Below are 17,668 nucleotides of genomic sequence, written 5' to 3'. Positions count from 1 at the left end.
TCAAGACGGGTGTTAGAAAACAGCACAGGCTACTTGAGGAGTTATTTAGAAACATCATAGTAGCATCTTCAACGGTGTCTTAATTTTTTTTTTTTTAAAATAATATAATATCTGCTTTCGAGTAATTTATATATTGAATATCATGACAACTCTAACCTACTCATTTTTTTAAAAAGAGAGGAAGTTCTTAAAATTTTAAAGAACTAGAAGGAGTCGATTGAAGTTCTAATTTTTCATAACCTACTCGTTTTTTAAAAGAGAGGAAGTTCTTAAAATTTTAAAGAACTAGAAGGAGTCGATTGAAGTTCTAATTTTTCATATCCTCTTTAAATTTAGAGTTAAGAGCAAGTCAATTTTTATTGTGGACAATCATAGACTTATTTATCCAAAAAACTACATGAATTTATACTTTTTTTTGGAAAAAAGGTGACTTTACTATACAAATAAGTAATATTATAAATCTATTATATATGTTATACTAAAAAATATTATATATATGTATATTTTTTTATCAAAATACATCCTTGTTTTAGTCTTTTAAATAAAATTGACCAGCCAAAGATGTTCTATATATATTCTTGATATCGAATCTAATACACAATGTCTATAATAGAGTTTAATAATAAAATATTTGTTATACAGATAAATTCGTTTGTTATTTTTGAGATTTTAGCTATACAAGAATCATTTTATCTGCTACATGTTAAAAGTTCTAAGAATCTTCGGTTTAGGTCGCTCTCTGAGTAGTTCTTGTTAATGTTTTTGTTACCTCCGACGGAATCAGGATCGAAACAACTCAGAGTTGTGGATATAAACATACATCTGTTTACTTGGATGATGAAATGGAATAAAGAAATAAAATATAATGTGTATTTACAATTGAAATGTATAGAGAATCAATGTGTACTTTTATTTTTTTTAATTATTCGAAATAGGTATCTAGTTCATGTTTGTTTCATTATAAAATTATATTTATTTATAACTTTTATTATAAAAAATTCAAATTTGTCAATATTTGATCATCATTTTCTCACTTCCTTCTTTTTCATTCTATTTATTCGATTCCATCCAACTCAAATGCTCAACCGAGAGCGAAAGATGAATTATGAAAAGTGTGTGCTCGTTAAGTGCTACTTTTATAAGCATCAACAAAAATACAAAATGAGTAGTATTACTTTATGTAAGTTTGTAAGGCCATTAATTTATAGAATGCAAGATATGAAAATCAAAGCTTTATCGGCACATTAGCATGGCGTGCCGTCTTTTCCTTTTTGCCGGGGACGTGAATATGACTACTATGAGTAGGCAATAAAGGGGCCAAGGGGGTTTAAAAAGACGACTAGGATCACTAGGGTCGTCAATGGAGGGAAGGGACCAGTTAACAGTAATTTACCCGACATAATCTTATGCCGGTGGATATTTGTTATCATCATTGTTCTGTTAACCCCTATAATTTAATCATCGGAGAGAAGGGTGTATATAACGTTGTCAATATATATAATTATGAAATCAAGATATTTTTTACTTTCAGATGCTAATTGCTACGTTATAAATGAAATCAAAATGGTTACATATCTTCTAGTTTGTTCCTTTCATATCACCATATTAACTCCTAATATTTTTATTTTTTTCACTGGACAGCTCTCACACTTAACTACTGGTATCTTTGTTTATAAAGAGACTAGACAAGAATTTTATAATTAATATTAAACATAATTTTTAAATTACTTTAATTGCTTTTTCAATTATAATTTAACACTTAAATATTTATATAAAAAACTAAAATAAGTTATAAAATTATATTTTATATGTATTTTAGAATATGTGTCAAGTAATAAAAAACTACGTAGAGACACGGAAGGAATACATAGAAATTTTTTTGATTCATATATAAGAATCATTATTATTAGTGAGATTGAAATTAATAAATATTTGTCACTTAATTCATTGAAAATGATTGTTAATGTATTTCATCATTTTATCACTGAAAAACATTCCTACTTTATTGTGGCATGATTGGAGATAATAATTGTTGTCAAATTATTTTGCTTTTACTATTGTTTTTGTTTGAAGTGATTATATGCGATTTTGATCTTGTAGTATAATAATTTAAGAATAAAATTATAAATTCTGTCAAAAAAAAGAAAGAATAAAATTATAAATGACTGAAGATTTGGAATTACAAGTAACAGAATGATTTCTGATTCGAAAAAGGAGGAGCGACGCATGGACAAGTCTATTATAGAAAGAAAGGGACCACAGATGTATTATATTTGGCAGTTGTCATAGCGTAGGAGGATTAAGAGGCATTATTTGAGGCATTAGCAAAAGGCATCCAAAGTGTTTAGAGAAAGATTAAGGTAAAGAAGTGATATTTACAAAAGTGTAATCCACATTAACAATGCTAATGCCTGTCACTTTGCTCAAACTGTGGAGACAAGTGCTAGACAAGCCCAGAATACAATAATACTGTGCGAAGCTCTTAGCAGCTGCTGCTAGCTGGTGCCTGCAGATTAAGCTTTGTTTGTTTCTGCTCCTCTCTTGTTGCTCATCAATATTCACTCATAATGTATGACATGGCTAACTCGTAGTCTCGCACTATCAAATTGGGCGGCCGGGTATTAACATGCGGAGGCAAACGAGATCATGGATAGGAATAAATGCTTTGAGCCACTCTAAAGTTGACACAAGGCCCAAGGCCCAAACCTGTATTTGATCTATGTGCACGCATCCGAGGATCTTCCTTATAAAAATATCCTCTAGCCATTCTCACCAATAGATAAACTACTACCATTCTGTCTACCAGGGATGAGAAAATCGAACAACAGTTCCAGAAAAAAAATTTAGAGGCTACCAACACTCGTGGAATGAAAAATTATACAGAAATTTTAAGAAGAAAGAAAAAAGTGTGAAATGATAGTGACAAAATTTGAGTGTAGTTGTGAGAAAGATTGTGAAGAAATATGATAGAAAAAATAGAATGAGCATTTTTTAAAAAACATGTGGGTCAGAGGTTATAGTTTAAATAGTAAGATCAGAATGATTGAAGGAATGAAAATTATATAATTTTTTTTATCAACACCATTTAATGTACAAAATTTATTCAATTCTCCCTCCATCCTATTCATTCTAAGTGAACACAACCTTATAGTTTAAAATTGAAAAATAGATCATTATTAGTAGAAGAAAATTTAGAGGCGGTTAAAAATTTGTTATTTAAAATAGGAAATCTATCATATATCTATTATAAGAAATCTATTAATTTAGATTCAGGTTTGAATATTAAAAATGAATATTAAAATCTAATCAGTTGGGATTTTTAAAATTTTGATTTAGGTCGAGTTTAATTCGGGATAACAATAATTTATTAAAAATGAATAATTATTATAACAATATGATAATTAACATATTTTTTTAAATGAATAATTATTACAACAATATGATAATTAACATATTTTTTTTAATTAATTTCTTGTTTATAAACAATAAGCGCTTATTTCTAGTTATGCCCAACAACCCCAAAATAAAAGAATAAAATAATCATATATAAAATGTAATATATAAAATTATATCACAACACATCACTTAGAGTTTTCTTTGATAATATTTATTATATTTCTAATTATCTTGGCACGGAAAATACCCGTTACCCTTAAAATAATTCACCCAAGTCAAAAGGCCCAATGAAATAAAAAGGGAACCAATACATTTTTTTCGAGTTAATTATCAAACTCATCACTGAAGTGGACAAATGGTATCAACTTCATCGCTGATCTCCACGGGATCTCAAGTTGCTCACTAAACTCGCTTAATGGTATCAAACTCATCACTGGCGTTAAAAAAAGTAACGGAGGTTAGACGAAGTGACAGATTGGCGGTTGACGTGGCACATTAATAAAAAAAAAGACTAAAGAAAAAAAAATGAAAGAAAATAAAAAGAATAGAAAATAGAAATGCCACATAATTTGAAGTTTATATGGAAATAAAGTATGCAAACTTTCTGATTAAATTGATTTTAGGATATAAGCCATATTTGTCACAAAAAAAAAGAAGATAATTATATCCTAAAATCAATTTAATCAGAAAGTTTGCATACTTTATTTCCATATAAACTTCAAATTATGTGGCATTTCTATTTTCTATTTTTTTTATTTTTTTTTCTTTAGTCTTTTTTATTAATGTGCCACGTCAACCGCCAATCTGTCACTCCGTCTAACCTCCGTTACTTTTTTTAACGGCAGTGATGAGTTTGATACCATTAAGCGAGTTTAGTGAGCAACTTGAGACCCCGTGGAGATCAGCCACTTCAATGATGAGTTGATAAGAGCATCTCCAAGAGGCTCTTCATTTAGGCTCCTAACTTGAGATTTGAGGAGGGAGAGGAAAAATGTTGCTCCAAGAGACTCTTAAGTGGCTCTTAAATCACTAAGAGCCTCTTGTTTCTCTCTTCTCTCTCCTCAAAGTTAAGAGCCACCACATTGCTCCTAACTTATTTTTTCACAATAAAAAAATTCTTCCTTCCAATTCACCTCCATCTTTCCATCTCTTTTGTTATAGTGGAGCCCAATATATGAATAAAATATGAAATAGAGAAGAGATGTAGAGAGTATTGTTGGAGTTTACACTCTTAACTTTGTCCTAAATTGCTAAGAGCCACATTTTTTATATTATATTTAGGAGCCAACAAGGAGGCTCTTGGAGATGCTCTAATTAACCCCATTTTTTTCTCTTTTCAATTCAAACGGGTCAAAAATTTTAGCCACCACAGCCTTTTGGTGTGTACAAAAGCGTAAATTCAGCCCACTTGTCTACCTGCCCATTCCATTTCATTGGGGACTACATTCGTATAAACAACGCATCGTCAACGAATCGTTACACACACACCCCACGCCTTTAGACACACCAGATTTACCAGGCAAAAACAAACACATCTCCTCTCATCTCCGCCGTCGATTTCTTCCGATGGCGTTCTCCGACAACTCTCCCCGCCAATCTCTCATCCCTTCCTATCTCTACTCGTCGTCGTCTAGCAACCTGTTGCTCAACAAGCTCACGACAAACAGAGCTGCTGCTACTGCTTTTTCAAGCCCTAGCGCCGAGCAAGCTGTTTCTCCGGCGAGGAGTAGAGTGATGATTCAGGCTCCGAACGAGCCGCTCGGCAAGATCGAGATGTACTCGCCGCAGTTCTACGCCGCCTGTACTGTTGGTGGAATTTTGAGCTGTGGACTCACTCACATGACCGTGACTCCTCTTGACCTCGTGAAATGCAATATGCAGGTCTTCATTTTGTCCATATCTATGTCAATTTTTTGTGTTATATGTTCAGATCTGTTGGTAATTTGATTAGATCTGCTCGGATGCGTCGTTTACTGTTTTTCTGATTTGCTTTTTATATATGTTGTGTAGATGTAGACTGAATATGTTTTTATATGTATATAGAGTTTGAAAACATTTCGCGTGCTGAAATAATGAAATACAGCTGTATTATGTTTAGTATTAAATCATTTTTTCGAATCGGTGGGTTAAAAACTGAAACTAGAAATTATTCACCAAAAAAGTTCTGAAAGTAGCTAGACCTAGATTGTTGTAGACATGTACCTACTCTTTTTTTTTTTCCAAATAGTTGTATATATCTTAATTGTTTGGCTTACATACCGTGTGAGGCAGTAGGCACTGCATATTGTATTGAAATGTGATCAGAAATTATAAGCTCGAGAAGTATTAGTGGTTTTCATCTTAATATGTGGTTTAGCAGTACAATGTATTTACATCAACAAGGTTTAGTGTTCATCTTGTTTTGAAGTTTAAACTGATCTGTCTGACAGAATTTTGTTGGGGGATCCCTTAACATATGCTGCTGAAATAGGGTACTAAGAATAAACCGTGCTCCTACTTCATGTGTTATAGGTTTAACTTGTTTAGGCGCAGAATATTTTCGTCTTGTTATTCTGTTCTATGTTGATTATTATATGTAAAACAATATATTTTATATGATGTTTTGCTGTCTCTGTGATTGAAGGTTTGTGTGTGTGTGTGTGCGCTTGTAATTTCTATGTCTTAAGTCCAGTTTTGCTATTTGTGATTTTCTTTTTGGGGCTGATTTTGTTGTTATTTTTTTCCCAAGCCCAAGTGGTCTTAAATAGTGGATTCATTGTTTACCATATACTGATTTCTTCATCTTGAAAGTACTGTTCTGCATTTGAAAGAATATGGACTTACTTGGAGCTATGTCTCCTAAATGCGGATAAAGTTCATCAAGTTAAAGCTGATGCTTCCAGTATCCACATATTATTATATGTTCAATTATCTGCCAAATATCTTATGATAGTATAATACATTTCTCACATTTAGCCATGCGTATAATAATCTGTTTGGGTGTATATGGTGATGCTTTTAGTTTTTGAAACATTCAATCCAACTTTGATTTTGTAATTGTATTAGATTGATCCCGCAAAGTACAAGAGCATCTCATCAGGATTTGGAGTATTGCTTAAGGAGCAGGGTGTAAGGGGATTCTTTAGGGGATGGGTGCCGACACTTCTCGGGTACAGTGCTCAGGGTGCCTGCAAGTTTGGGTTTTACGAATTCTTTAAGAAGTATTATTCTGATATTGCCGGGCCAGAGTATGCTGCCAAATACAAGACCCTCATTTACCTTGCTGGTTCTGCATCTGCTGAGGTGATTGCTGATATCGCTTTATGCCCCTTTGAAGCAGTGAAGGTTCGTGTACAGACTCAACCTGGTTTTGCTAGGGGTTTGGGTGATGGACTTCCCAAGTTTGTCAAATCTGAAGGCGCTCTTGGGTATTAATTTAGCAACTGCCTGTTTCTCTTCTGTTTTTTTTTTTTGGATTATGCTTTTGGAAAGTAGGAAACTAACTTGGTCAAACTTGTACAGGTTATACAAGGGCTTGGTTCCACTATGGGGACGCCAGATTCCATGTAAGTTTGTGCATCACCACTATAACTCTTTGTCTCTGTGATAAGCATGCAAATATAACTAATTTGGCATGACATGGTTTGTATTTGTTCTAGACTATTAGTCTTTGTAGAGTCCTAAGTTTTTTGTGGTTTCGTCACTTGTTAATTTTTGTTTTGGTCAATCTTTAATAGTTTGTACTTCGTAGTATCCTTCAAGAATTAGTTGTTAATATACATATGATGAATAGAAACTAACATTATTAAGCTTATATGGGAGGATCAGTCACTTAACATATGAACAATTATGCTTGTGCACCTTCAGTGGATAGTATATGGTAAACGTATTGTTCACTACTCCTTAAATTTATTCAGCCTAATGCTCGGAATAGTTGGTCACTTAAATTAAGCAGAACCAGTACTGGGTGTTTTAAAGGATGCATTGTTGATTGTACTCTTTAAGTTGGAATCGTGATGACCTACTTGTCATATTTAAGGTTGGTATTTTTAATGAGGGGATTGTCAAGATGACGGGCGTGACATGCATATTACTCCCTGCCTTAAGAACCTTATAGTCATTGGAGTGTCACTTTAAATTGGGGGTTGTTATGATGCATTACTAAATTATCTATTTATACACCCATGCTCGTTTGAACATCGGTTTCTTTTGGTTTTTCACTTGAATACAGCTGTATTATGCATGTTATCTTCGCTAGGGCTGTCAAACGGATAATTCGGATACGGATATGCCTATATCCGTATCCTTATCCGCAACTGTCGGATTCGGATACGGATAATATCCGTTTTATTTCAGATACAGATAATATCCGCTTTTTCCCGGATACGGGTGCGGATATTTCGGACGGATGTCGGATATTTTTTATGGTTATACCGTATTGGCGATGATTTTCGAACAATTTTTTTATGACTAAGCTCAAATGATATTTTTATATATGTATAGAGTATTTTAGTATTTGTATAATTATATAAATTTTGTATAAATGTATTATTTAATGCATATACACACACTACAAGCTAATAGCATAAAATTTTAATTAGGTATAATTTATATATTATGTAATTTAAATATCATATATGTATTTCGTTTCGGATTCGAATATCACGGATTCGGATAATATCCGCTTTTTCTCGGATACGGTGGCGGATTTTTCGGATTTTTTTTGACAGCCCTAATCTTCGCTAATTACGATTTCTGTTGCGTTCATTCTCAGAAAACATCTTAAAAACTGATACATGTGGAAGGGCACATCTAATGATTATTACACAGTGCATATAGTAAATTCCTTTCTAGAAAACTCAGTTGCTCACAGCCGAGAATAGTACAAATAACGAAAAGAATATACCTCTACCTGCCCAAAAATAAATTAGAGTATTCTTGTCTCTGATTATCCCTAAACTAACAAAGAGCTAGAGTTTTATTGAAGTTACAATGTATGTGTTGATATTGAAGTTAATAATATTGTGCTGTAATGAGTTAAAGTGTGGACTGGGCCATTGATGAATGTTGGAGGGAAAACCGAATAAAACTTTCTTCTTAATTGTATACTTACATGCTCTCTGTCTTAGATTTTTAGTAACATTATAAATTTATGAGGTTTAGTTGGCATGCTCAGCACTATTTTTACTGGATCTTTATAGATTATATTGTGTAATGTGCAGATACAATGATGAAGTTTGCATCATTTGAGACAATCGTTGAGATGTTATATAAATATGCGATCCCTACACCGAAAGAACAGTGTAGCAAAGAGTTGCAGCTTGGTGTGAGCTTTGCTGGTGGATATGTTGCTGGTGTGTTCTGTGCTATTGTGTCACATCCTGCTGATAATCTTGTTTCTTTCCTTAACAATGCGAAAGGTGCCACCGTCGGTGATGTAAGTGCTTCTTGTTGAATGTTATCATTTACTGAAATGTATCTTCTTGTGTGTTTTGCATATATCTACATATTCAACCCATGATTTTCATTGTCAGGCTGTGAAGAAGATGGGTATGTTGGGACTTTTCACCCGTGGGCTTCCTCTTCGTATTGTCATGATTGGAACTCTCACAGGAGCCCAATGGGGGATATATGATGCTTTCAAAGTTTTTGTCGGGCTGTAAGTTGAATTCATAAAATGAAGTCTTGTTATAACAAGTTTCAGTCTACATTACATGGCCTCCCATTCTATATTTGATTTAGTTGCTAGTGTTATTAAAATTGGATTTGATAATAATTAACATGTTGTACAGGCCAACAACTGGTGGTGCTGCCCCTGTTGCTGCTGCTGAGACTGAGCCTGCACAGGCCTAGGACCAACTCCAGTGGTTGAGGGATTTTGGTTCTGAGACAATGAGAGGCTGTTAAATAAATATAGCATGGCTGATGTTGCGTGGATGGCAAATCAGAATATTCTTTTTTTACATCTAAAACTTGTGGCAGTTTGTTCCTAGTTAACTCTGATATTGGAGGTGGTAATCCACTCCCGTTTCCTTGGAAATTTTTTGTTAGAATAGACAGAGATGCCCATCTTGAGATTAGGATAATGCTTTTGCCCCACTGGAAAGACATATAATAATGGACAACTTGGGGTAGTTTGTTTTGTCCATATACGGTTTATTAACTATATCTAGTTTTTTTCTGGCTATTTACAGGCTGTTTGCTTCATATATGAGTTTTAGGTTTGAATCGATAGTTTTTTCACTTTGGTGGTTACTTGTTAGTTAGACATCTTTCTTAATGCAGACTTGCATGCTAGAGGTAGTCCAACTTTGAGTTTTTCCAAAGTTGCTGCCTTGAAAGATTCAGAATAGCATTTGTCTATCTGTTTACAGTTGAGTGATTATTGACTGAAGATCAGATTGTTGTTCTGTACAGTACCGTAGGCACCGTGTCAAGGCATGTGTGTTTTGCTTTGAAGGCAGTTCCATGCGTACTAGTACTGCCCTAATTTGGATGTGAAATCATTTATTTTTTGCCCAAGTGTGTAAGATAAAGGCCAGTAATAAGAAACCTAATGAATGCGTTTACTACGGGAAAAATTCTCTTCGCATCCTATGAGGTGTTTGACCGTTGACTGGATAGATGACCAAGGTTCAAAGCTACCGCTGTCAAGTTTCAAAGCTCTTGCACGTTGTATGTTGTGACAGGCACAGTATTCTGGTGTACGAATCTACGATCGAACAGTAATGTGTAAACAATAAAAATAGAGGATTAGCTTTTCTCTAATTAAAATTACTCAATTTATTAATAATTTGAATGAGTTGGGCTCCTTGGAGTACAAAGATTTTGGAGTCTTTGAAGACCTATACCAATACCGTTGGATTAAAATAAACATGCATGCTGGATTTGGGAGACAAGTGGATAATATCTGTAATTTAAAAAACTGTAACTAACAACCTTATACATATTTATAGAAATTGTATTATATTGTTTCTCAAGTCTTCTTCTTTTTCCTCCCATTATCAACCCGTTACTGTTCTGCATTTTGTTCCTCTTAATTCACCAATTGCAGAATAATATGAATATCTGAGTTTGAGAGATGAAAACAACTCTAAAAAATGGTGAAGGACAACAGCGAGCAACAAAACAATACAATGAAAGACAACTGCGAGCAACAGAACGGAGGGAGAACGGAGAGACAAATTGAAGATAAACATGCCGGTTGCCTGGTGCCTCACGGAAAAACCAGAATGGGGCTTTTAACTGAGTGGCCGTTACAAATGATCTGTATCATGTAAACTGCATTTGCCAATATACAACCGTGCAATTTAAAAAAACTGTTAATTTTGTAGCTGTTAGATTAGAAGTAAGTGAACGCCCGAATGGCAAAGATGGGGGACTCCAATACTCCAAATATACGTGCTCTCCCAGGAACTTAGACTTAATTTGAATAATATTATTAGTAATATGTAATTTTTAATATGAATAAACAAAACTAATAAAAATTAAGAGCCTCCTTTTAAAGGATATGATTCATATTTATAAAGTCAATTGCAGATTTGTAGTCTCAGAATTTAACCTATAAACCACCTGTGAAATTACAAATAATTATTTATTTTAAATTACATAATATGCAAAACAAAGAAGTCCTAAAATTTTCTTTCACAAATAATAATTTATTTTTAAATTACATAATCTGCAAAACAAAGGAGTCCTAAAATTTTCTTTTTGTTGAGGGTGTTTGGCCGGGTTTTAAAAGATCGGCTTGTTGGAGTTTATAATTTAAAGGCACTTATTTATATTGTTTGTGAAAAAAAACAAAAAAGTACTTATAAAACGTTAGGAATACATCTCGTGACTTCTACTTTTTTTCAAAACACGTTAAGGGGTCGTTTGGTTCATGGGTGGTATGGGGTAAGGTATGAATTTTTGATACTCAATTGGGGAGGTGGGTATGAGATACATTCATTTTTTATTTTTTTAATCTCTATTTAAGTTATGAAATATTAATATTTGATACAAAATTAAATCAATGATGCAAAAATATATAATAATAATAATTTGAATTGATATAAATTAATAACTTATTTTTAACAAAAATTATACATATTGATTCAGTACTCAACCAAACACATGATATCATATACGATACCTAAAAATCATACCAACCCATACCAACTCAAATCTATTTTTTGTTCCAACCCCATACCACTTCTCGAACCAAACCATGTTTCCAACTTTTATTTCACTTCTTTATTTAAACTAAAAAATACCGTAGTAGTTTTAAACTCATCCAAACAGGTATTTTGTCTTTGACTTGTTTATCGTAAAACAGTTATTTATTTTAAAAGAAATATGTAAATATGTTTTTTTTAACTTTTTGCTAAAAAAGGTACTTGATTCCGTGATAAAAAATATTAAAAACTTCATAATACTTACTTACAAATTTATTACAGAAATATAATTTTTCTGGAAAATATATCCTTGTTTTGAAAACTTAAGTTATCGCAAAGACTGTGTTATTATACTATGTAAAATATAAATTAGTACAACAAATAATTCATTAGTACCATCTTCAAAATGATGGTGAATATTATTGACTTAAAAATGGAATTAAAATACAAGTTAGATTTCAATGACCCACTGCATAAATGAAAATATGTATATTGGTAAAAGAAAAATCATTTTCTAATAAATACAGTTCAGGATTATCCAAGGAAAAAAAAAAGAATTAGAGAATGGGGTCAGCCGCGACCAACAAAATATAAGTATAAGCAGAGCATAAGCCCCAAAGAGCCTCACAGAAACCCTAGAAATCAAACAAATGGGCGAGCTCAACAACCAAGAAGACCCTACTGTTAACCACACATTCCCTCCTAAACGAAAGCCCGAAGAACAAGATGCACTCATTCACTCTGATTCCGCTACCAAGAAGCCCAAACCCGAAGCCCTGCTCGAATCCAAAGTAATCGAAACCAAAGTAATTGAAACCAAAGTAATTGAAGAGCAACACATTGAAGACGAAGACACTGAAGAAGATGAAGAAGAGTACGAAGAAGAAGAAGAGGATGAGGATGATGATGACGATGAGGAAAATTCAAATGGAGAAGCTGAAGTTGATGTTAAGGGAAAAGGAATAATGAAGGAGGATAAAGGCAAAGGCAAGCTTATCGAAGAGTCGGAAGACGATGAAGATGATTCCAGTGATGGCGCTGCTGATGTTTTTGGTTCGGATGATGAGAGTGACAGTGATTTGTCTGAGGATCCTCTTGCTGAAGTTGATTTGGATAACATTCTCCCTTCCAGGACTCGGAGTCGTCGTGGTGCGTCTCGTGGTGTGGTTATCGGAAACAGTGATGACAAAGATAATGATGATGAGTAGTAGAGTATGAGGTTAGTTTCGATTTTATAATGTAGCAGTAAGACTTTTGAGGAGATATATGATGTTGTTTAGATATATGATGATTTAAGTGGCAAAGTAATATATACTATTTTGTATGATGTTTTAGGATTATTGCGCCTGGTTGTATTGGCCTATTGAACTTGTGATGGAATTTTACTTGGTTCGCGACTTTAAGTGTTGTTTTGGTTTTGTTATGATGGAGTTCGGTTGAAGTTTATGTAGCTTTTACTTGGCCAGGGAGTTTGAATTGCATTGACAGTGATGGTATACCGTATATGATTGGATAATTGTGTCGGATCATATATGCGTCACTGAATCTTTGTTCGCTTTCTTGGCTGTTGTGGATTCTGTGGCTACAGGACTAGATCTTGATGCTAGATAAAGTTGGCTGAAATTCATTTGGTTTGTGTTTCTGTGTAGTAGTTTCACAAGTAGATTAGGTTTGAGCATGTTTCCTTATGTTGATTTTATTCTTTCAGCTTTATTGGTATTATATCTAGTTCTGTTTCCAACCTAGATTAGTTTTATGTTTTGCCAAATTTTTTCCTGTGGATTAACATATATATTTTCACACACCTGAGTGGATTAAGATCTAGTGTAGCCACGGTGCAGTTTGTACATAAATTCCACCTTGGCCCTGTCGGCCTGTCCGCATTCATGTTTGTTACCTGTTTGGTGGTAAATTCTTTGGACGGTTTGGTGATGAAACCTTATGTTTAAGCTGTTAGTACAGATTTTGTTTTGGGATTCACACATGTGCGAAGTTCTTTTCCTTTTACCACCTCCGCTATTTATATGGGCGGCGATTATGATGCATGGGTGCAGGTGCGCGGCACGGGGATACGGAAATTCGGCAAATGCACAAATATAGGGATTTCGGGTGTGGGATACGTCATATATATATTATTCGAGAGACACAGTTTAATTAGAGTAGATAAATTCTTGATAATTAAAATACATAGTAGTAACTAAGTAATTCAATCATTACACTCATGTATAGAAATAATAATGAATGTGGAAAAACAAGCAGTGAATTGAAAATATGATAAAACATATATTCTAGCGGGAATAATACTGTAAATACACACACAACAGTAGAGTAATACACAGAAGTCAAGCTCCAGTCATACACCACAGTCCACAAATATATACTTGCATACATATATGATGCACAGTGCGGATAAACAGATTGGTGACAAGAACTAGTGATCAGTGATGAGAACTGGAGATGGAATGCGTAAAACCGTGATTCTCCTTCATCCCTCTCAGTCTGCTCTTCAAATTAGGCCACGTTTTAATCAGTCAATTACAATTTGTACCCTTCCGCACATCCTACTATCTGGTTGGTAAAAGTTGGGGATATGCCGGGTGGTGCACCCCCTATGTATCAGGCTGAACCCCTGCACCCAAACGTATATGTTCGGTGTGTGCCGCACCCATGTTTTCTAGGTGGCGATCATGCACAATCTATTGTTCTCTTCTATATATGAATGCCCATTTCAGTACAGGATTTAGAGCTGAACATTTACTGTTCTAGTACTGTTTTCTGGAAAAAATAACTTGAAACTATATATGAAGCTCGTCCTGTCTATAGGTTTATGTCACTAAATGATGGCATTAGACCCTAGCTACCTTGCTCCTGGTTTAATTGCTTGTCTTGATTCTCGTAGTTACTTCTCCACTTCACTCTGCAATCGAACTAGAGCTGTTTGAACCGAGCCGAATCTGTGAAGCAAGGACTGCTAAACAAACTCTGTTAACCTGTTACTAAGCTGAATCTGTGGACTGAGTCACCCATTTTAGGGTTTATGTCTTTCCGCTGGACAGTTTGTTGCGTGACAGGGATCTCCACCCCGCCACATATATACCTATTCTACTTTGCCGCAATAAAGACTTTCCTAGTTTCCTAATATACCTATTTGGTACGGGTTTCAGATCTAACCTTGTAAGATGTCTCTGTGCACCAATCCGATGGTGATGTGGTTAAGCTGTTAGCATCATACTTGTACTTTTTTAGATTTGGCAATATATTGAGTATGCCAGGTACGGAGTAAATTTGTTCATTTCTGAAAAATGTTACACATTTTATTTCAACTCTACTTCAGTGAACATTTGGATTCTGTAAGTAAAATTTTCACCCCATGTTTAATGACTTTCAGTTGCTTTCATTTAAATGTATTGGATTATTGGATTGTACTCCTGTTCCATGGTCTAAGTTTCTTTTAGTTTCATAGAAATTTGGTATTTGCAGCGGCCAGCTTGGGTTGAGGATTTGGTCAGAAAACCCAAACAAGCTGTGACAAATGTTAAATGTATATAGAATCCAGGTGTTAGATTATCTCTGATTCAAGTTAAACTTGTTTTTGGGTTTGTAGTGTATCATGTTAGTGTCTTGTTGTGTTTGGTTGGGGTGAATGGAATGGAATGGAATGAAATGAGTAAAAAATACTTGAAACTAATAGAGATAGGAATAAAGTTTTGAAAAAAATTGAAGGAGTGCAAAATTGTTATGATGAGATTTGAGAAGAAATTGAGGATGGGAGAGAATGGAGCATTCCATCTCAAATGGAAGGGGTGATATCTAGCATATGATGTAGGGAATGGAGGAAAGAATGAAATTTCTTTAAAATTATTCATAAGATAGTTCATTTTTCATTCTATTCCTTCCGGAATCATTCACCCCAACCAAACACAACATTAGTGAATGAACCGCTATATAAAATTTCGAAGTGTGCAAGTGAATCGAATGACATTATAACCGGAGAAGGCACAAAAATTGGATAAGATTCAAATTTTCCCAGCTACAAAATATCTGGTTAATACACTTGAATTGAAAAAGGGGGGTCTTTTTGGAATTTGCCATCCATGATATAACACAGAGATTTAACACATGCACAATTACTTAAGTTATCTAACTACTTAACTTATTTGAATTGTATGCATCCATTTAGCAAACACACATATATACACTATGAAGTTTAGGGGAGTTTAGCTTAATCATTCTCGACGTTTATATTTTCCATCCATTGTCACTGACCGAAAAGTTTAGGGAAGTTTGAGTCAAAATCATATATGATCGGTAATAAGACAGTAAACTATATATTTGCTTTTCCTTCCTTCCCATTTCCCTGCAAAAATTCATGTTTTATTCTATCGTAATAAATAAGTTATATGTTATGAAAAATTTATAACAAAATACAATACAGAATTAGGGTTTATAACCATTTTGGGCATTTGTGTCTTATTATATTAAGGGTAATGGTACATGCCAATAGATTAAAAGGAGCATACGCAGGAAAATTCAATTTGTTAAAATTTTAGAATGAGTGATTTTTCCACAAAAAGACGGCCATAGTCTCCTCTATTTTCATCAAAAGTCTAGGGTAAATGTCATCTCGCGAAAAAAATAATTCGCTGATAACATGTTGTATCATGTGTATGAGCGACCCGGACCCAGAAACATATCTTGTTCATGCTTAGACGGATTGATACATGTTAACGTCTGTGATTCAAATAATTATGTTCTGTGTATGACAGCATAATATTTGTTATAACAAAATAACAGCTGCTTATGTATGATGCCGCATTGCATTTATGGAAATGATAGATCCAAAAATTAAGTTTTATGCGGTTATGCAGTAATCAGTATATATGGAATAAGTAATATACGTTAAAGTAATGCCCTCACATATGGAATAGCAGGATCAGAAGTGTGACTGCAGCCTGCAGGCTGAGCTGCAGCATACACCACAACGAGGAACCGTAGAAGCAAGAACTAGCATTCCATTTGGGGAACCACTGAACAGTCGGATCAAAGAAGACGGGGTCTAGCATGAAAGAAAAGAGGGTGTCAAGTTAGCCAAGGTGACTGCCTGAAACCAAGCCAATCCAGTCTCTGTTGATCAACTAGATGACATTGGAGCAGGCAAGTCATCCTTGGCTACTAAACAAAATAACACTCTTTTCTTCATGTAAGACCTCTCTTCCTCTTGTAATACCACCTCTGTATACAATGTATTACATTGATTGAGTATTGATGATGCCATTTCACTGCGAACACATCTTCTATTTATAGCCATTTCCTTATTATAGTAACCCCATGCCCGATTCTGTTTGCCACATTATTATTATTATGGCCCCTCACAATCATCAATACAATATGCCTTATCTTCTTCTTTTCCTGCTCATAAATCTTTTCCATATTTGGCCATTCACTTGCATTATTTAGGTGCCCATAAAGCTATGCACGAATATGAATGTATTCTCTTTTGACTTCAAGCCCATAGACACCCTGACCTACATAATTACTTTTACATGCATTTTTCTTAATTTCCGTGCCCAACAATTTGTAAACAAATGGGAGAAACGGAGGGAGTACTACTTAGTCCCACCTCATAGCCAAAGCGTTCGTGCTTCTGTGATACATTTTGACCATCCGAATAACTTAGGATCATTGTAGAGCAATTCTCATTGAGAGACCTTATGCGTTTCACTTTAATTGCATTATGCCTTAATGTTCATATTATTGTCAAAGATGTTCTTGAGACATGAGTAATGTGGCACATTTGTAATGGCAGATTAAAGTGAAGGATAGAACCAAATCTGAGAAGATGCTACTGCAATTTAAGTAAAGCGGTGTTAAAGGCCATGACCGAAAAGCTTTACTAATGTAATCAATTTAAAGTGTAGCTTTACTACTAATTGCCGGTTAGTACCAAGGCTTACTCGCGATTAATATTCTTCTTCTTCTTCATCCTTCCTTGTTTGCAATGCAAATTATATACCATTGCAATGTAAATTGTTGCGACAAATCAAATCAGCCTTACAAAAGATGCAAGTCAATCCATGCCACTAGCTAGGCATAGATTTTGTTCTGATTCACACTTTTCTTACACCCATTGTAAGCAT

At 34.2% G+C, this 17,668-nt stretch overlaps 2 protein-coding genes across 2 annotated transcripts; both read left to right on the top strand.

Moving 5' to 3' along the window:
* Positions 1-4,811: 4,811 nt before the first annotated feature.
* LOC108219178 (mitochondrial phosphate carrier protein 3, mitochondrial) lies at positions 4,812-9,582 on the top strand. The gene is made up of 6 exons (XM_017392479.1): positions 4,812-5,277; positions 6,442-6,803; positions 6,898-6,941; positions 8,598-8,812; positions 8,910-9,034; positions 9,168-9,582. Exons 1-6 carry the CDS (start codon positions 4,963-4,965, stop codon positions 9,226-9,228), a joined length of 1,122 nt encoding a protein of 373 aa, XP_017247968.1. The 5' UTR covers positions 4,812-4,962; the 3' UTR covers positions 9,229-9,582.
* A 2,481-nt stretch (positions 9,583-12,063) lies between these two features.
* On the top strand, positions 12,064-12,954 carry LOC108216685 (uncharacterized). Its single transcript, XM_017389512.2, has 2 exons — positions 12,064-12,750; positions 12,867-12,954. Exon 1 carries the CDS (start codon positions 12,182-12,184, stop codon positions 12,737-12,739), a length of 558 nt encoding a protein of 185 aa, XP_017245001.1. The 5' UTR covers positions 12,064-12,181; the 3' UTR covers positions 12,740-12,750; positions 12,867-12,954.
* Positions 12,955-17,668: the final 4,714 nt, after the last annotated feature.

This window comes from Daucus carota, chromosome 4, assembly GCF_001625215.2.
Source record: "Daucus carota subsp. sativus chromosome 4, DH1 v3.0, whole genome shotgun sequence".
NCBI lineage: Eukaryota > Viridiplantae > Streptophyta > Magnoliopsida > Apiales > Apiaceae > Daucus > Daucus carota.
Note: the sequence above shows the minus strand (reverse complement) of the source record. Positions and strands in the feature narration are given on the sequence as shown.